Source organism: Argiope bruennichi, chromosome 6 (assembly GCF_947563725.1).
Source record: "Argiope bruennichi chromosome 6, qqArgBrue1.1, whole genome shotgun sequence".
In the NCBI taxonomy this organism is placed as follows: Eukaryota; Metazoa; Arthropoda; class Arachnida; order Araneae; family Araneidae; genus Argiope; species Argiope bruennichi.
In genome coordinates this window covers 84,691,573-84,713,536 of record NC_079156.1, presented here as the reverse complement: position 1 = coordinate 84,713,536, position 21,964 = coordinate 84,691,573, and the positions used below count along the sequence as shown (strand labels likewise).

Below are 21,964 nucleotides of genomic sequence, written 5' to 3'. Positions count from 1 at the left end.
GATAATTTAAATAATTATTTTTATATTAAAATCTTATTTTTCGATTTTAATAATAAGTTATTATAACTCAACGAAGCTGTATTTATATCAAATAATTAAAGAGAGCGGCTGAAATTAATAAAATTATGTCAACAAACATTCGCAATATTAATAATCGAAAAGAAAAAGTAGATGTTAAGTTATGGAATGCATAGACAGATGGTTCAAAATTTTTAGTAACATTATACGGTGTGCTTAGTACGGTGCCCTATTCTCTGAAGAAAAACAAATATATTTTAAAGATAAAAGAATCGATTAGAAAACAAATTTTATTTAAGGTTTCTTTGTGGATAGTCATTATCAATTCTGCAAGTTGTCAAAATGTATCTATGTTGTTTCAAATGATTTTACGATAATCAATATTTTGTTCCTTGTATATAATAAAAAAAAAATAATGAAATATGTTTATATCAGTAATTTTATTAATATTTCAGTTATGCTTGTAATTATTTTTCCTACTTAAAAATAAAATTATGATTCAGATATTAGGTGAATGAGCATTTACTTTTGATGGCTAAAAGAATTACATATTAATTAAAACTGTCTGTAATTTTATTTAAATATTTTTTTAAAAAGAAAAATGCATTCATATTTTTAACTTAAAAAAAATACAATTTAGGTATTAAGATAAAATAAATTTATTTTTCAATACAAAAATGAGTATCATATTAAATGGAATCATTTTTAAATTGTTAATTAGAATAATTCTGAATATATAAAAATACATTCATAATTTTTCTACTAAAAAATAGAGAATAAATAGTTACACATCTATAATTTTGCTGTTGAACCCTACCTTAGGTAAAGCCAAAATCTTCTTTTCAGGAAAATGGTATTTGGACAGACGAATGTAGCTTTAATCAAGATAAAAACAATCACCATAACTATCATTTTGCGAACGGTAAAATTCTTTCTACAAGATGTTCATCATCAGTGACAATTTTCTATAGATGTGTGGCCTGGCACTTTTAAAAAGTCGTAGTTGGTTCCATTTTGCACAACAATATACGGAATGGTGATATTTTGTTGATTTGCTTTTAATTGGGCTTATATCTGTACTAAGGAACAAATTGGCTTTTGCAGTACACGGCTCTCGATCTTTGCCGACGAAAAGCCTGTCTTTAGGTCATTAATCATAAACTTGATTGCCCAAATTCAAGTAATATTAAAAGAATGCAACTTTATATAGTTGTTGAATATGTCCTTCATAAATAAGTTTTTAAGCATTTCATTTGATGTATTATCTGCCAATTTTTAAAAAAAATTAATGGAAGTTAATAAATGGGTTTTTATTTCCTGATTTGACTATTTAAATAACCTTTCCCAATATATGTATTAACGTTGACAATTACAATGAAATCCTTGTTCAAATACTGGTCAGAGGTATAGATAATGGTATAGGTCAACAAATTTGCCTTTTAATATCTCAGTAAGTTCTACAGATAATGCAAGAAATAAAACTCACTTCCTTGGCATACCCTGTACATAATCCACTATTCAAGCACATAACAGAGACAAAACTTGTTATTACACAATATTTTTATTTACTTCAAAATATAAAGTAAATTTGACACCAAATGTTTTTATTTAAAGAAAACCTTGGTTAAAAAAGAGTGCACGACAAATCAGCAACATTCATAAGGATAACCACAGGACGCACACACACAACAAAAATCCCTACTTAATATTTAAAAATTCAGAAAAAAGTTAAATAATCAAAAATACAAGTTGTATATCTAATAAATCACATTCTGCATAAATGCATACATAATGGGAAAAAAATTCAGTTCATATATGGAAAAAAATGGTAGAGATTCTGAAAATGCAACTTTGAAAGGAAAGAACTACTTGGAATTAAGACAAAAATAATGAATTATATACTGCATTAATTTTGAAAATGTAAAATAATTTCACTGCACTGAATATTAAACTAATTTTAGTGCATAATATGATAGAAATCATTAAAGACATGCAGAATACAACAGTAATTTGTATTATGAATTAATCACATATTTAATTATAAAAGATTACAGAATATTAATATGTATTAATTTAAAAATTATAAATTTCAAATAAACAAAGTTTTTATCTTATATTAAATAGTGAACACATGTTTATTCTTATAAATAAACAATATGCAAATAGTGTATTTTCATAAATAATAACAGCTATTCATTATTTATGAATTGAAAATATATAAAATACACCTTTACTCTAAACTAAATCTTTAAAATCACCCAAAAATAAAATAAGTACTTAAGTAGATACCAATAAATTGTGAAAACAAAATTGAGATATTTACATAAAAAATTTAGAAACAAAAAGACTCACTTTGATAGTTTATGTAAATTTTTTCATTAACATTTAAAATATTTAATGAGCTAAGTTTCTTGCAAAGACTAATTTAAAATATTAGTTTTTCTATATCAATATTTCTATAAATGCAGTCAGCTGCATATAAGATTTGTCTAAGATACACTTAAAACAATACATACAAAATATGAATTTATAATTTGTGATGGAATTCCTAACATAAAATAGTGAATAAACAAATTATCCACTTATAGAAATGTATAATGTAAAAAATAATTCAGACAAATACCATTTTTAATATACAAGTGCTCACATTCACATACAAAGAATATAGAAATATACAAATTTTCATATTTATATAAAAAATGGTTTTAAATAGAATGAAATGATTTTATATTACAGAAAAAGAAAAATGATTTATGTCTATAGACCAAATATCAATATGTCAAAAACTATGCACAAATACCATAACATTTTAACAACTACTAAGAATAAAGAACTTGCAGTCAATATATGAAATTGTTCTGAATGTGCAGAATTAATAAATAATTGAGGGGGGGGGGCTTGATCATAACTTTCTCTCCAAGCAACTATCATATGGATGGTATTTTAAAGTTAAATTAATTAAGAATAAACAAGTAAAGAGGGAGATTCTTCAAATGTATGATTTATCAAAAGATGAGGGATCACTTTTGACTAGATGAAAGGTTATCACTCAAGTTCTTTATAAAGCAAATAGTCTAAAAGACATTTAGGAATGGAAAGTTTGTGCACATGTTCAGCAGAAACAATTTTCCGAATGCTTATTCTTGAGAGGTACAGAAGAGATTTGATGCAAATTGAAGCATTCCAGAACGAAACAGATCCCTGCCTATTCCTGTAAATAGAAATGAATTCAAAATGAAGTATTTCTTAAAAAGAAAAAAAATATATCCATCAGTTATGTAAGAAAATGCACATTTATCAAATAACTTCATGGTAATTCATAAATATTATTGAAACAAAAAGAAAATATCTTTCGAAATCCAATTATGTAATATAATTCAAATATTTAGTATCATAAAACCTAATATTGTGATAAAAAATAAGGAAATATCCAGGATTTTGTCATAATTCACAAAAATATAATTAGCGAGTTCAATTGCCATTTCAACAAATATAAAACTAATGAAACTACAAGGAAAAAATGTCTTTAATAAATGTAAGACAAGGTCTGCAATTAAAATACATTAAATTTGCAAAAATAACATATAATCTAATGGCAATAAATTAAAAATTTACTATTTTTATATTTCACAAACAACATATCAAACAAATATAACTTAATCAGATTACATAATAAGAAATAAATTGAAAGTAATTGGTAGTAATTATCAGAAGACTTTTACCTAATACCAAACAAAATTTTTGAGCTACTCATAGAAATTTAGAGAAAAAAAATTCTATTTGTTAATTATGTATATTATTGCACCTAATAAATGATACCCTAAATATATAAGCTTAGTTTATAAAAAAATGAAGCTTGTTTTTTGTTGCAAATTATTCAAAATGATCCGAAATTTGATATGCATGTACCCGTTTAACTATATTGATTGGGGGGGGGGGGAGAGATTATCAAGGTAAAATAATAATCACATCTTATGGATAAAGCTTTTTGGGGGAGGGGGGAGGCAAAAAAAAATTTCAAAATTTATAGAAAAAACCTCCAGAAAAAAAAATTCTACTGAATGTGCAAAAAAAATGCAGAAAAACTTGCAAGCTATTTTATATAACTAAGATATGCCAAACATGGCAAAGATAAAGTATGTATGCATGCATGCATGTAAATATTACACTACTATGAACAAAATGCTACAAAAAAAAACTTCCAAATGCCAAAAATATTCTATTCAAGTTATTCAACATTTTTTTAATCCACAGGCAGCCTGCATAAATTAAACTGATATTAAAAAGCCATAAAAATAAATTAACAATACAAAATAAATGATAATATTTACAAATGCTTGAAAAGATTCTTTCAAAATTATTTTATATTTTTATTCTCAACTGCGTAAGAAAAATCTACTTTAATAACTTTTTTGATTGACTTATAAATTTAATTTCAAATAATTAATGCATGATAGAGATCCAATTTTTTTTCACTAAAATTTTAAAAAATTCCTTCTAGCGTATGGAAAGAGTGCAAGTATTTTCACATAGGAAAAAAGTGCCTAAATTTTACTTTTTTATATTAAATCTAACATATTTCAAACATTGCTTAAACTAAACACAAATTATTAGCATAACATGATTCAGTTTGTACTTCAATAAATATTCAACTTTTCTTTATGAATTTATTGTTTTCCTGAACTTAAATCATTCTTTTTAGAAATGCATAGCAAGTAATACCTCTGAAGCTAATCAGAATAAGTTGTCTCCCTGAAACTTTGAGTTCTCTCTAATGAAGGAGTTATCCACCCTCCCATCCAAATATAAAATTATGTACCCAAGACAAATATCATGGGGGTTCAGATTTTTATTTCCAGATACTCATATATGAGAGTTATGGGTTATAGTCTATGCATTTTCCGTAGGTTGTTCAAGGTCGCATTTTCTACCTCATTATTGGTTGACTGGAACTAGTAACGCGGTAGAAAATGTGACCTTGAATAACCTACAGAAAATACACAGACTACAGTATGGAAAAGAAAAACAAAACTTGCACTTTATTAACTGCATGCCATAGGTGAAAATTAATTACAAAACAGCCTATTAGATTATGATTTTTAGCGTGAAATTTTGGAGTATAATACAGAAGCATCATAACACTGAATGTATATCTTGGATACCTTTTTTTCTATATGACTGAAAACAAAACTTGACACAGAGCTACAGTTATAATAAGAGTACATATCAAATTAATTTAAAACACAGCATTTAAGTTACTGTGCTTATTATATATATGTGAAATTACAGATCAGAAGATGGTCAATCTTTTGACAGATATGATTCAAAGTTTCATAAGGAACTACATTTTAGGTGCTAAAACTGTGGGCAAAATTTCATTTACCTCCATTGTTACATCTTTGAATTAGCATTTACATGTATGCAAAAGTAGATACCAACAGATATTTAAACACTTGACAAATTTAATTCCATATTTGACACAGACTTATTTTAGATGTATTAGACTTTCGATGCTAAATCTGTAAACTAAATTTTATTCATCTAACTCCTTTTGCATGCGATTATCATGTTAATATTTAATTAACAGGATAGGATTTCATTCAAAATTTGATTGAAAACTAAAAATTTGGAGTTAATCCATACACCAGATTTCATCCATCTAGCTCTAAATGTTCCAGTTATTGTGGAGCATAATTTCATTTTTCCCGCCCCCAAAACTCAGGGTAATCTGAAAAGTAGGGATTTTTCAAAATCTCAAGCTCGAATTTTTCGAAGACAGCAATATTCCAAATATTTTGCTTATGAAAAGATTTAAAAAAAAATATGAACATTTTGTAAGTTTATAATGATTTTCTATGAATCTACATAACATCTACATACATGACATCTACATAAACTAGTCAAGTTTTGAAACTGTATTAGTTTTTTTTTCCCCCAAATGATACTGTTTCATTATCAGTATTTCAATCAAAAATCGTAATAAAGTAAACAGAATATTTAAATAAGAATTCAGTACATTAAAGTAAGCATGAATATTTCAATCACTCGACTTTTTTTAATAATCCTGAACTAATTACAACATATAAAAAGAATTACTTTTAATTCAATTTTAAATATACAGGGCATTTTTTTTTTAACTGACTGTATTGAAAGACCTCTATAGCTCAAACTATCAACTGCAAAGTCACCAAATTTTGTGCAGAAACTATTGACGACTTGGAAAAAAGGAATCTGCAAAAAAATTTTAGTTTGATAGCACGATGAAATTTTAAAAAGCTACAGTAAACAAATAAATGAATAGCAAAGAATTAATTTTTCCACAAATGTGCTTTATTCAAAGAAATAAATGGTTACAAATTTTTAAAAAGATTTGACCGTTTTATTTTTTGTTTTTATTTAGTAGAATCGCTTTCCCGGGGAAAACTATTAATTGATAGAGGTCCTTTACGTAAATTGTTTCGACTTCTAAATTTGTGAAGAGCAGCCACTGCATTGGATTGATTAAGATAAAAGAGCTTCACAAGTAATGCGTGCTGTACTGAAGTGAGATGCATTTTACATATCAACTGATATGAAATGATTTTCAATGCCCCACTTCTTTTTTATAACTGACAATACTGGCGCTGGTGTCGACTACGTAATCGGGATTTTGCATTTTTTCCCCGTGTTTTATGCAAAATTTTAGCTGTCTTAAAGTGTAAAGTGTCACATTTTCCCCAACTTTTTTTTTCTGCGGATTTCTTTTTCCCAGGTCCTCAATAGTCCCTGTACAAAATTTGGTAGCTTTGCGGCTGATAGTTCAAGCTACAGAGGTCTCTTGAGTACCATCAGTGTTTTTTTTTTTAAAAAAAAAACTATATATCAGGATGACTATGTTATTCTAACATGTAGTTTAAATCACTTCAAAAATATTAAATTTTATAGGCATTAGAAAAAAAAAGATTGTATAGAACACAAGGGACCTTTATGGTCAGACTTAATTACTTTACATACATGAAAAAAAAAACTGAATGCCTTTTTCAAAATGTGTTAATAGGATAGTTTTGAAGAGCATCCCCCCCCCCTTCACATTTGAAAAAAAAAAAAATCATCCTTTTAGATGCTTTAAAGGAAAAGAATTTTGAAGAACATTTTTGTCTCTTTCACATTGTAAATGCATATAATTATTAAAGAGGTAAATAAGTGCTATTTGACATTTTATAGTTTAAAGCTAATATAAAAAAGGGGAATGAAATAAAAATAGTAGGTAATTTTACTACTTTATATAAAACTATATGAATTCAAATATCACTATCCACTATTGAAAGCTGTGTGGCAAAAAATATACTATATCTTAAACATGCACATAGATATTTATCTTGTTTCCAAATTATAATATTTTTTTCTGGGAAAATCAATTTTATTTTTTTAAGTGAATTCATCCTTTTTAAAAAGTCAATTCTGTTTCAGATAAATTATAAATGTATGTAATGTAATTGAAATGAGAAGACCTTAACTAACATATAGTAAAAATAATTATAGAAATGCATTAAGCTATTAAAATAATGATAAAGTATGGCTTTTTTTAAAAAAAAATTTTTAATGAAGCCTACTAAATCACCTAGTAAATAATTTGATACATAAATAAACTTGCTTGAAATATTTAAGAACTGTATTATGTTAAAATCAGTCTATTAAGCATTGCATTAAAAAAACTCTAAATTCAGCAATATGAAAAATATTTTTTTACTTTACTGCTATTTAAAATTATATGTTTTTTCTAAAAGGAGGGTCAAAATAAAATAATAGTGATCCTTCTTATTAACTTTTTTTAAAGTTTAAAATATCCAACTGTTTCATAATATATCCCTATAAGATTGAAACCTGAAATGATATTTATAATCAGTTTTGAATGACTTCTTATAACATTTGTTTAGTTAACTATTGAAATAAATTATACATTTCTGTACAAAATTTCTTAAAGAACAAGCTTCTACAAAAATTATCTGCTTTCTTACAAAATTTAAAGTGTATTTTTAGATAATAACATTTGAAATGAAAACATATTTTCAACTTTTAAAAACTACAGGAATAAAACTTTTCCAATAAATAATAACTCATACCACTTCGAGAAACCTGTTTAAAGTTATATTCAAAATTGTTTAAATTTGTAGCATTTTATTTACACTTAATTTAATTTCAATTACAAAATTTGATAGCGAATGTAGAAGAATGTGCCTAATATTTGATACAAATAATTTTAGTATACTAAAAGTTGACTTTTACAAGCTATAATTAAAGTATCATCTAATTAAAAACTAAACTCTCCAAATAATATTAACATATTTCTGATAATCAGTAGATATTAAAGCTTATTTAACAAAAACTTTGATTAACACATTTCTCGATACATAACAGGCAAATATGTAAATCAAATTACTGTGGACTATAATGTATGACACCACTGCAACAATCCAATGCAGGTAAAACCCCCAATTTCAAGAAATGAAGGACCCAATATCCAGCTGGCTTCAGCACCTTGACTGCTGAAGCGTTGTTAGTGTCTGCCTACGGCCTTCCGAAATGCCGTCGTTCATCCACTGAAATTGAAAATCATTAGAGAAGAACAAAGCTAGCATTAACTTTCATTCTACATCATTCAGCATGACACACATCACAGAAATGGCTCCCCACAGCTGAAAGATTTGGGCAAAAGAACTAACTAAATTATTCGATATCTCTCAGTACATTGTAACAAAGCACATTAAAATTTCTAATTCATTAATCACCAATCTGAAAACTTTTTTTAGTTGAATAAATCAGTATTAATTATATAACTTGTTCATAATGTGCATTTCAAAAAAAAATTATAAACCTTATTACTAAGAATATTTATTAGTAATGGATTTGAAATATCAATGGATTTGAATTAAATTATACAAAATAGCAAACTTTAAATATCCAAACATAAAATATGCCAAATGATTCAGATTTGTTTTGCCAAAAAATTTAAATTCATGAAAAAGGCAAGATGATAATAAAAAGGAATTTAAAAAACTATTTCATGTCCTTTTTATTTAAGAAACATTTTTAAAATTTAGAACTGCTCAAGAAATATTAATGTATATTATGACAATGTACTTTATATATATTTTTTTGGCAATCCTAAAAAAAAAAGTAAAAAGTTTCAAAAATTTATAATATTGCAATAAATTTATAATTAAATTCTGAGCAATTTAAAATTTTCAATGATACATAAGTTATAACAGCTGATTTCACAAAATATAAACAAATCCCTAATTTCATTAGGATAATAACTATTATATTCCAAATGTTTAATTCTTATTTTAAATGTTGCAGCAGTGAAAAGCCATTATTTAAAACAAATACTTTCAACCATTTCAGGCATTCCAACTTTACAGGGTAGTTTGGGTATTGGAAGGATAAGTAATTTTTCTTTTAATTAGGGACATTTTTCATAAGCAGACTGCATTTCAATAAGTTACCTATAAAGCAAAGGTACACACATAAAAAAAACACATTTAAATTAGTAGCGATTTTAAAAAATTGGGATGGATCAAGTTAAAAATTATTGTATTACAGATCAAATGAGGGCATAAAAGAACAGATAGCAAATAAACATTTACAAAAGGTGGTGCAAAAGCATTTAAATCGCTTTAAAAGTATATAAGTGAACTTTAAAACATAAAAGAATTTTTGTATATAAGCATTTTATAGTGCAATGTAATAGCTTTTGTTTAAGTTCCAAATGTATTCAGATCAAACTATATTCAATCTAAATACATATGGTACTATTTAATATGACAAGATAAAATTTCCTTCATTACTACTGATACAAAATTTAAAAAACAATTATCCTCTTTTAATCAATGAACTTCCAAAAAATTGAGATATTATTTAACAATAAAGAAACACTATCCTCAACTAACAAAAACAAATCAATTATTATTTAAACTCATTATTATAAAATTTATATCTGCAATAAGCATGTAATAAATTTTAACTTTTACAAAATATAACTTTGAAAAAAAAAAACGTACTTACATGAACCTGCAAAAATAGCACAGCATAAAAATTTACAACATTTATGTTTATTATCCATTTTTAGTTAGGAAATAAAAACTAATACAAGGGAAATACAAGGACATTGCTTTATGTTAAACACAACACAGATGGAAAGAAGAGAATGTACCTTTGCATTACAGTGACAAAAAAGCAAACAAATATAAGTTTGTGAATCTAATGTTCTTCTAAAATTTAAATGTATCTAATAAATATTTATATTTTAAGTTTCCCCTTTTGATATATAAAATAAGAATTTCATACTGTAACTTCACATATATAACCTACAGATCATATAAAAAATTCAGGAAATAAAAGAAAACATTATTTGTTATAATTGCTATACTATCTTTATTCGACATTTTTTAGTACAAAACTGTGAAAACAGGGCTCCTGCCTTCAAAAATACACAAATCAAAATCAAATAGAATAACTGAAGAAATGTAAAGGTAATAATTGCTTTGTGATACAAGAACATAGAAAAGCTCAAACAATTTTTTAGCAAGACAGGTTAACTATCAAAAAACTCGAAAATTAATCATGTTTATTTTAATAGTTTTTGCATTACTTAAGAATATTTAATCAAATTTATATAATCTTGATATTTAGAGCTTTCTTTAGTTAAGAGATTCAATTATGATTCATTTGTTAATAATTTTTTATTATTATTATTATCAACTACAATAAAAATATTCAGATATAATTTACTATCTTGTATGTTACAACAAAATCTATACTAACGGTAAAACTGAAAAAGCAAATAAAGCAAACAGTCAACATGAAGAAGCAGATTATACAAGCAAAATTACAGTACTATTCAATTTTTTTTTAAAGATGTAATATTATTTGCAATTTGTCGTTTGCTTATAAACCTAATATGATTATAAAATGAAAATTTTAAATAACAATTCTCAATTTTAAAATTTTTATCAGAAGGACATTTTTTTAAACATAATTTCATGAATTTAAAGTTGGGAAACATTTCAAAGTCTAGAAACTAAAAGATTTAAGTTTAAAGTTTCATTAAAAATATTTAAAAATTCTTTGATTTCTTATTTGAATAAGAATAGTACAAAATAAAACTCTAAAACATAAAAAAAGAAACTAAAAAAAAATATAAAAACTTTTTGAGATGCAGGCTGCTTATGCATTCTTCAGACTAACAGGAATAAGGTATACATTAAAATGATATTGAATAATTTTACACATAGAACCTTTTCATTTTTATCATAGGAATAAAACTACTCACCCAACAGCAAGAATGTGTCCAGATGGAGCAAATGTGCAACATAATGAATTTTCAATAGGAGCCATAGCTTCTGGACTTTTTTCTGAAGTGATATCCCAAAACCTTAAGAATCTAAAACAAAACAAATCACAAATTTACTAAAATTCATTTATATTATTCAACAATATTTCTATTCCCATTCTATATTCTTGCTTCCTTCCTTAATAATTTATGCCAATTATGGCAAGCAATTTACAATTAATATTCACCAATTAATACATTATTAATAGATATTTCTTTAAAGTATATCTTTCAAATAAAATGGCACAGCTTTTCCTAAGGTCATAAGGTCAGTAAGAGGAGGAAAAAATTTAAAAATAATGATAAAATACTATCTGGTTATGAAAAAAGCTCTTCATTAGGAGAGGCAAGGGTACTGATATTATGAAAATAATGATATGATATTGATAATATGAAAAGTATTTTTTTATAAGTAATCTATTTGCAGCATTTTTAAAAATAAGTTAAAATAAAATTATTATTACCCATCATCAGCTACAGTAGCAATATGAGCCCCATCAGATGAAAATGAAACATCACGAATCCAAGTACCATTATCGCCACAAGCATAAATGGGGTGAGGTGATGGATAAAGATGACTAAATTAAAAAAAAAAGAAAAGATATTTAATATAGGCAAAGTACCAACTAAACATACATGGTTCCCAACTACTTTTATAAATTGGTCATTTTTAAACAGAAATGGTAATAAAATTAAAGCAAATTTAAAATTTGAACTTCTGAAGTGTGTTTAATCTGTTTTACAGATTTTGTAATAGCGGTTTCCAAAAGAAAACCATTTGAAAAATGGAAATAGCCAATATAAGAAAATTTTACATTGAGAAAAAAGGTTTTAAGCCATATACAATTGCATTTTTTTTAAAGAATAATAAATAAAACGGGTGCTTTATACTATTTTCTAAAATGCATCAAATTAAAAATAGAAACAGCAGACTATCCTAAAAAACTGAATTGTTTTTTTCATAAAAATAATTTGATTTTCTTCAAAAGTTTATAAAATAAACAGTTCATAATATTTTTCATTGTTAAAATAAATTATTTTAATATTTACCCAAATGTTTTGAGCATTTTGCCATTATAGGAGTCCCATAATATAACTCGTGTATCCCAAGATGCAGAGACAATAAGGCAACCATCAGGAGAAAAGGAACAAGCAACAACATCATGTTGATGACCTTGGAGCTTAAATTTCACTTTTAAAGTCTTCATATCCCAAACATAGACCTAAGAAAATAAAGAAAATTGCACGATTTAATGCACAACATAAAATTTTATAAAACTATATATATTAGTTAAATATTGCTTTAGTTTTAATTTTTGCATTCCTTAACAAAGCTGCATAATGGGGGAAGGGGTGGCTGAAAAAAATATGTCCACTATGTTTGTATTTTAAATCTCTTTCTTACTAAACAGGGGAAATTTTAAGAGATAATGTTTAAAAATTAAATACCATTCTTTAAATATTATAGAAATATGAAGCTATAAAGATTCAGAATTGAATACACCCGAATTTATTACCCCAAAATATTTTGGAAATTAATTTGTAATTAATTCTAATTACATTTCAAAATATTAATATTTTTTTTCTTAAAACAAGGACAAAAAATCTATTTGTGTTCTTAAAAGAATCAAATATTACAAAGATTTAACCAATTCATTTTATTAAATATATGATTTTACATTTATTATAAAAATATATGATGTAGAAATAAGTAAGCTCTGCTTCTATCCTTAGAGCTTTAGTACAAAGAAGAAGAAAAAAATTCAAATTATTACCAATTTGCACATTCCCACTGATACTAATGACTTTGCATCAGGAGACCAGCAACAAGAATATATTGGTTTGTTGTTCATTTTCAAAGTTTGAAACATGTTTCCATCTTCATGCAAGTCCCATATTTTGAGTGATCCATCATAAGATGATGACATGAGCACTAAATTGCCGACCGGGCTGAAGGTTAAATGCGATACCAGATCACTATGATCTATGAGCTCTAAAATTAGTTTTCCTGAAATATTATAAAGCACAAAATTAAATATTCACTAAAAAAATCAAGTTAGTCTTATATATATACAAATATATTTTTTATCACAAATACAATGTAAGATAACTGTTTTAAGAATACTTGTTCCTTGTTTGGAATGATACTTATGCAACTGATCATTATCCTGATTTCTCATGAATGCTTCTCATTTATGAATTGTAAATTTCAAAAACCCTTTTTGAAAGATAGATATATTTGATAGTTTTTAACTTTTTCTTTTATAACAGAGGTGAATGCCTCAATTTATTATTTTATCTAATAGTTTAGTTGTAATAGGAAAATTTAAATAAAAAAGCAACTATGTTTTATTTTTCATTTATTTAATTCACTATATGTGTTTGGCCATCAGAATATGGAAAATAATTTATAATAGTGATAAAAAAGCAATAAAACAAATTTTCTCTAAAAGAAAATTTTATTTGAAACAACTCCCTGGAAAATGTTGCATATCATCTACACAGATTAGTTTTATACCTCATTTAGTTATTAACAGCAAAATAATTAGCACTATTAGTTATTGACGATAACTATAAATAATTAATAAAATAAAATGAGAGATATAGATGAAAAGATATAAACTAGAATTAGAAGGATCTATCATTCAATCAGAACAATGTAATGATTCTGGAAAGCCTCAAATATAAGTAGTAAATTCAAAATTTATGTGTTTAATGCAGCAGTCTTCCTTTAAAGTAATGAGCTTGGAAACCTATTAAATCACAAGAACATAAATTAAATGCCTTCCAAACTGCTTGCCACAGAAAGATTCTTAAAATATATTGGACAAATAAAATTTCAAATATTAAATTATACAATAAAACTTCTGCCAAATCTATTTTCAACAAAATTGGAAAAAAAAAAGGGTACTGAACAAGGACAGGACAAACATTTATAATGCTGCCATATAATAATATAAGAATTGTGCTGACATGGGTACTGGATGGAAAAAGAAAGACCAAGAGCCACATGAAAATGCAAGGCTATAAATGAAAAATTCTTTTAAATAGGCCTTGTGGGGAATGTGCCAGAAGATAGTATTAGACAGAATTAAAGATATGCAGTTGTTGCTGTGTCCATAATTTCCCATTTGATGTAATAAGAAATGATTATCAATCATTTATCACAAACTTAAAAAAAATCATCCCTTTTTAATAAATTTATGTTTTTTGAAAACTTGATTTAATTAAAGATTTCAATATGAAATTATGCAAACTTTTATAATATAAAGAATCAAGAATTTTGCAATTAATATAATCAGTGCAATAAATATAGTTTCATTGAACTGCAGATCTGCTATTTCATATAAAAATGGAAACTGCATATGAGCATTAATACTTTTTTTAAAACTAAAAATAAAATATATAAAGTAAAAAGCATAAAGAAGCAAATAAAGACAATATTAAAAACAAAAATTTTTCACCATATACAAGAAGGTAGATCCAAGAAATGTTTTTATATAACATTAATAAATTTACGTTAAATGGAGATCTAGAGTAAGAAATATTTTATGGATCTAAACTATAATTTAAATAGCAATTTAAAAGGAACTAATCTCAAAATTATTTTCTTGGGAAATAAAAAAAAATTCCAGCATTATTTATTTACTATTTTTTAAACCAAATCTTGATACGAGATTGTCTATATTAATTATTTAATAAATAGTCCTTGTTCATTTTCTTATATTAACAATGAGAACATCCATATAATGTATATTTGCATGTTGAGAGTTTCAATTTTTTTGCATAATTGCAGTTGCCATAGCGTCCACCATTTAATAGCCGATTTGATTTCAATTAATCAATGAAGACCTGTGAGGATTATGCTAATTTTATTCAAAAATAAGATAATATGAATATCATGAAACAAGAAACTTGCCACATAATAATATGTTAATGTATATAAAGCATATTTGAAAATTTAACTAAAATCACAATATATAATGCTGAGAATTTAAACCAAGGAAAATTAGGCCTGTCAGCATCATAGTACTCATCTATAAAAATTTCAAGAAATTTTTGGAAAAAAAAAGCATGGTTAAAAGAATAAAAAAACCCCATTTGATACAAAAATATTCCATGTTTTTAAAGAGTTAAAACCATAACTTTAGTTTTAATTAGCATTATGTTTTTAATTTTAATCAGCAAAAGGTAAAGATTAAATTTTAAAACTCCAAAATATCATTATGCCTGACCTAATTTTCAAATGCATACATGTGCTACGAAATGAGTAATCATTGTTAAAATATCATAAATAGAACATTCATTCCTTTCCTTCATTTAAAATTCTATATTTTTGTTGCTGTAATACCTTTTCAAAATGATGTAATTAAAATATAATTCAAAATAAAGTTATGCATTAAAAAGCTTAAGAGATGAAAAAAAAATTATAAACATATCTAGAATAATGTACTACAAGTTAAAGTGTACATATAAATGAATCACAAAATAAAATACCTGTTAAAACATCCCATGTTCTAATACGTCCATTGATATGCCCTGTTGCAAGAACTAGATCTTTGGAAGAACTAAATCGAGACCAAAATGGAGGGGAAGAGCGTTTCTCCAAACTCACTGTAGATAAACCAAATGCCATTGAACGTACTAAATGCCCAGTGTTGATAGACACAGTGTTACAACCAAAGCAATCATTTGCTTCATGCTTACTGTCAATGAGAACCCTGCAAATCAATATTTTACAATGATAATGTAAAAGCTCCAATAGTAAAATAAATTATAATATCATGACATTTTTATTTTTCTATGAAACAATTTTTTTTTTTTTTTATTCTACTTGTGTTTAAGAAAATATATGAATTATTTTCCATATTTCTCCAAAAATATGTGAAAACACACTAATGTTCAATTTCTTATTCTCAGTAATTTTAATGCTCTTGTTTTAAATGATGTTATTCTGAAAGTGAGATTAATAAGTGATACTATTATGGATAAATTGCAAATAAATTACAGAAATTTGTAACTATAGCATGAATATAATAAATATTGTCTTAATGATAATAAAGTGATCATATTATTTACATCAAGTCAATTTAATGACGAAGTAATAAATCCAAAATCAATTGTTTTCAATAATTTTTACAATATTTTATCTGGATAATTACTGAAGAAAAATGTACAATGAATACACATACAAACTTTACCAAAAAGGTTGATCAGCTGTTAAGAATATATGTGGTTATGAAATAATTATAGAACGTAAGCAAATTAATGAAATATCAAAATTAATCTGGTTTCATTGTAGCTAAATTTGCTCTCATACAATGGTTTAAAAACAGAAATGTATTAATATGTCAAAATTTAAACATATGTTTCAGGTCATTTTAAACTTTGAAATTATCAACTATGTGTTCAAAGCTTTTATTATGAAATTTCTAAACATTTTAAGTTTATCAGGCTGGTCAATTCATTTTGACTAGCAAGAAAAGTAAACCCTTTCTAATTTCTATTAGCACAGCTTAGACTTGGGGGGGGGGGAGCTTTTTCTGTTTAAGACAAATACTTTTTCAATTGTTTTATAAATACATCATGTCTGTATATATATAATTAAATGTCTCTGTTTGAACCTTACACCATTCCATATCACTTGATGGATTTGAATGAAATTTGATGTGCATGTTACTCATCACTTATAAAAGTTTAATTTTGTAATAAGAAATTTTTATCACCTCCTTCAAAGTGAGTGAAATAGGAGTAAAATATTTTAAGGTTTTCCCAATCATAACTTTACACCATACCACTATAAAAACTTTTTAGATTATATTAAAATTTAAAAAATTAAGTTTTTAGAGACATTACACCCATAATTGAATAATTAATCTAATTTTTTAATAAATTTTGTACAATTCTTATATTTTCTGTGTGAAAATTAAATATTTTTTTATTGCTTAATCACATCTACCATTTGTATGCTTTTGCAAATGCTAAAAATTAAATTGCCATCTTCATAATTTTCGCTTTCACTTTTATTAGGTACAACAAACACCTTTTAATATATATGCATAATAATTTTAACTTTTTGAAATTTCTTTTTTTTTTTTTCTTTAATTTTGTCTCTTATTTTAGAGCTTTTATATTCAAAATGTATCCAATTAGTACAACGTGTCTGTTTTCATACTTGTTTTTCAGTGCGAGTTAGTAATAGCACAATGATATTTTGTTTGCCATAAATATCATATCATATTCCATTTAATTTTATTAGCAATATCTTCATAAAAATTGATGGAAATTTGTCTTCCTATTTACATGGTTACTGAAATCTTATCCTATTTGCATGAGACTGGAAATAAAAATAAGACTTAAAATAAATTCTTTAAATTTTTAATTAAAATATCGAATAATTAATATTGTTTCTCAGTCAATAAAAGATAAGTATAAATAATTTAACAAGTATACTGAAAAATACTATTTCTCTTTATATGTTTTTATTCTCTATTTTACTTTTATGAATGTAATTGTACAAGCATGCATGCATAACTGTGGGTATTTTGGGTAATTATTTTATAAGAAAAAACAAGTTTTAAAACAATTATGAAAGAATATGAATGACTGTGAAATTGTATCACAATTAAAAACTGTGTTACATGTAATAAAGTAGTAATAATTTAATTCTCATTTTTTAACAAAATTTATACTCAGTATACCAGTTACTTTAATTTGTATAACATTTCTCAATACAAATGAATATAATAAAACCTAAACACACAATTTAAATACAAAGTTATACATACCCTAACTCTGATTTGTAAGGAACGGTGAATTTCTGATGTTTGAATCTGAAACATAAGCATTAACATCAAATTAAATAATAAATACTCTTTAATAAAAACATTAAAATATATTATTTATTATTACAAAATAAAAATATATTTTTATGTTGTTTCCAATGTTTACTTTATGTTGGAGATAATGCATAGATTATTGATGGTGTGAACAATTTATATCATATTTTTAAAAAAAGAAAAAAAGCTGAAAAATATTTAAGGAATATGATAAATACAATAATACTTGGTAAAAACAAATTTCATATCTATTTTCAAATTTTACGATACAAATTTAGTAGAATTTTTTTTACAATTGCAATTTGTTTGTGAATATTTTTGAAGCACTGCTAATATCTGAGATGGCAAACCACCACTGCTCAAATGACAAAATTTAAATAAACAATGATTTCATTAAAGTTCTTACAAACTACATATCAGACAAAATAAAAACTGTGAAATTCTATGTTTAATTATAAAAAAAGGTTTAAAGTTATTATAATTAACAAGACTTATTAATGTTTTTGGAAGCTGGAACATTAAATAAAAAAAAGGAAAGAAAATGTCTATTAAAATAAGGCATCAAATATATACAATACCAGATTGTACGGTTAACATTTTACTATAACAAGTAAATTGTATTTATCTGGCAACTATTAAAAGTTTCATGTCTTATTACAAAGTAGAAAACTTACAAACCAAAGTGAAGAGCTAATTGTCAAAATTCAGTTGTAATCTAAATAAATCTTAGAACTTTACATCCAGGCATTATTATGTATATAGAGTTTATTACTATTTCAATGGGCACCTTATGTCTTATTTATTAGGTAATAAACAAACTTTAAAGGAAATTTAATGAATCTGATATCTGGTTTAATTAAACAGGGTGCATTGTGAGAAACTGCTGCAAAATTTAAATACTTTTAAGCACTAAAGCAAAAAAAAAATTAAGCACCTTGTATGTATATGTAAACAGTGTATTTTCTAAGCATAGGATGTGTTCTGCATTATAATAATGCAAGTTCTTGCTGAAAATTTTTTAAAAAAGAATTAAACTTTCAATTGTAAAGCAAATAATAAATGGATATTTTATCAAAATTAGGCATCTATTAAAGGGTCTTATTTTTAAATCAAGCAATTTTTAAAGACATTTTTACAAAATTAAGAACTTTTAAGGTGCTTAAAAATGGTTTCCAAATTTAAGCACTTTCCATGGTACTACTACTACACACCCTGTTAAATATACAAAGCTATCTTATTTAAATTATATATAACCATAAAATTATAGCAAATTAATCTAAAATTCAATAAATTTTATTGATTAATTCTCACAAATTAATCAATAGTTGATAGCGATTCAAATTACAACATATTTTTTTGCAAATTTTATTTACACTTTTCAAAGGACAATAAGAATGAATAGCTGTACCAATATAAAAAAAAAACTAATTACATAGGTAAGAATGCTCGGAAAGAATGATGTAAACATTTCACAAATACACATTGTCAAAATTAAGTAGTCTTTCTCCCTAATACCCAATACTGTTAATTGTCTACTATAAAATAATTGCTTTATTTTAAATTTTTCTAATCCACAAATTAGGTAAAAGAAATCGGACTAAATATAGAATGCAATTTCTAAGCAATTACACTAAAATCAAGCCAACCAACCAAATCTAAAATCTATAATTTGTCATGTGTGTAGGATAACTACATTTGACAAGAAAATAGAAATTTTAAAAAAATAAATCAGATTTTAGCAACCAAATTTTAATCTTTTGTCAAGCTGATGAAAGGTAATTAAATTATAGGTTTCTTTCAATTTGATTATATTTCATAATACTGATTTGCAATTTCTTTAAATGAACACTTTCTTTTTCTACATAAAACATATAAATATTAATAAGGAGTATTGTATTTAAAGTCTTTTCTTACTCCTAATGTTCTCAATACGACTTTTAAATTCTAAAGATTATAAAAATTATTTTCCCTCTCATTACAGATGATCACCTGTTATTCAAAGTATTTCTGATTGGTTTCAAGACCAAATTACTTCAATTTTTTTCTTATTTTATTTAAAGGATACAATGTAAATGATAGCACAAATTTTCATGAGTATTTAAATGAGAGAACATGAATTGACTTACAAAGTTTGTTTACAAAAGTTCCATGGTATGAGAGTGACAATACAATTTCCAGAAGACCAAGCAAAATATGATTCATCTGGAGAAAAGACACAACACCAAGTTTCTGATCCTGCAGTCTGTAACTTCTGATTTATATGAGTTGGAATTAATTCTGTAATAATGGTAGCCGATGCTAGAAAATTAATGAAAATTTATCAAATTTTTAAAGAAATAATCTAATTAAATAATGACTGCAATTGCTTAATAATGGTTAAGTTGCATTTACTATTTATTCAACTTCTTTTAGACGATTTAAAAAGTAAGCAAAATAATTCAATAGTAAATATAAAAGAGTAAATCAATAGCTCATTAGTAAAAAAAAAAATATATGTATAATCCTCTTAATTTATAAAAATTCACAAAAATTAAAATAAGCTAAGAAAATTATAATTTCATCACAAAAAATATGAAAAGAGGATTTTGAAATAATTTTCTTCTTTTATATTGCCACTGCAGATTTACTATAATAATTTGCGAGACCACATTTATAAATAATATAAAATAAACCTTTAAGCTGTCACCTTGGGCATCATATTTTACAACCCATAATAAGATTTAAAAAGCTACAATGCTAGATCAATTAGATGTTCAGATAGATCTGAAATTGCTAAAACAAAATCATTAAACTTATATAATTCCAACAGTATTTTCACCGCTGTATAATTTGCATTTTTAATTGCATATCTTGCCTCAATTTATAAAAAAGTAACTATTAAAAATAAAACTATCATAAGCATTAGAAAAATTTTTTAAAACAGAAACAGCTTTCATTTTTGCACTTTTCTTATTAATATGTAATCAAACATTTCAGAATCACAATTTTTTTCCAGTATGGTTATAAAAAATAATTGAACTTAAAAATATAATAACTGTTATTCAAGATAGATAAATATTATACATATGGACCATTGAAATTAAATTTGTGAACAAAAATTATTATTTAATAATTTAATATTAAAAGCCAGATAAGTAATTAAGAGAATTTGATAAAGTAATTGAACGCATAAAGCCAAAATAATAATTCATGTATGTATAAAATGAGTTTTAACAAAATGAGACAAAGAAATTTGATTATAAAACGCAAAATAACTAATCATTAAAAGAACAGGGAAAAAAAACTTACATATTTCATTTTTAGAGCAGTTCCTTAGATTTGCCATTAATTGGACTTATACAAAACAAAAGGGAAATAAGATTCTACTTCAAAATGGCTTTGATTATTCTGTTCTAACTAGATATGTCTTGAGAATGTAATATGTACAAATATATGTTCAGAAAAATGAAAGATGGCAGATATTAATAACACTATGTACACATAATTCAGATTGTAACAAAGTTATATATCAGAGTAATAAATATTTCTTCAGTCCAAATGAGGAATTTTAAGAGTGAGATACTTAAATGCAGCAATAAGATAAGAAAAATCAATTCTGCGGCTAAAACTGTTCTTCAACGCCGATGTTTATTTTTGGAATGAAACGCAGTTTAGTACAGCAGTTTTCGGGTGTGTCTGCAATTCTCTTCCGCTATTCGTTAGTTTCTTGAAATTTCTATTTCTATTGGTCAAATGG

At 25.1% G+C, this 21,964-nt stretch overlaps 1 protein-coding gene across 2 annotated transcripts; it reads right to left on the bottom strand.

Moving 5' to 3' along the window:
- Window positions 1–2,418: 2,418 nt before the first annotated feature.
- LOC129971425 (WD repeat and SOCS box-containing protein 1-like) lies at window positions 2,419–21,929 on the bottom strand. 2 transcript variants are annotated; one of them, XR_008784799.1, is made up of 10 exons: window positions 21,517–21,929; window positions 20,355–20,526; window positions 18,178–18,222; window positions 15,887–16,110; window positions 13,165–13,397; window positions 12,440–12,612; window positions 11,854–11,967; window positions 11,330–11,440; window positions 8,438–8,597; window positions 3,090–3,229 (listed from the first exon to the last, which is right to left on the bottom strand). XR_008784799.1 is itself a non-coding variant. In XM_056085180.1 (9 exons), the coding sequence occupies exons 1-9, from the start codon at window positions 21,551–21,553 to the stop codon at window positions 3,064–3,066; spliced, it is 1,275 nt and encodes a 424-aa protein (XP_055941155.1). In that variant the 5' UTR covers window positions 21,554–21,929; the 3' UTR covers window positions 2,419–3,063. The 2 variants fall into 2 exon arrangements, 1 of the variants encoding a protein (XP_055941155.1); XM_056085180.1 differs by lacking the exon at window positions 8,438–8,597 and having other exon boundaries at window positions 2,419–3,229.
- Between the last annotated feature and the right edge of the window lie 35 nt (window positions 21,930–21,964).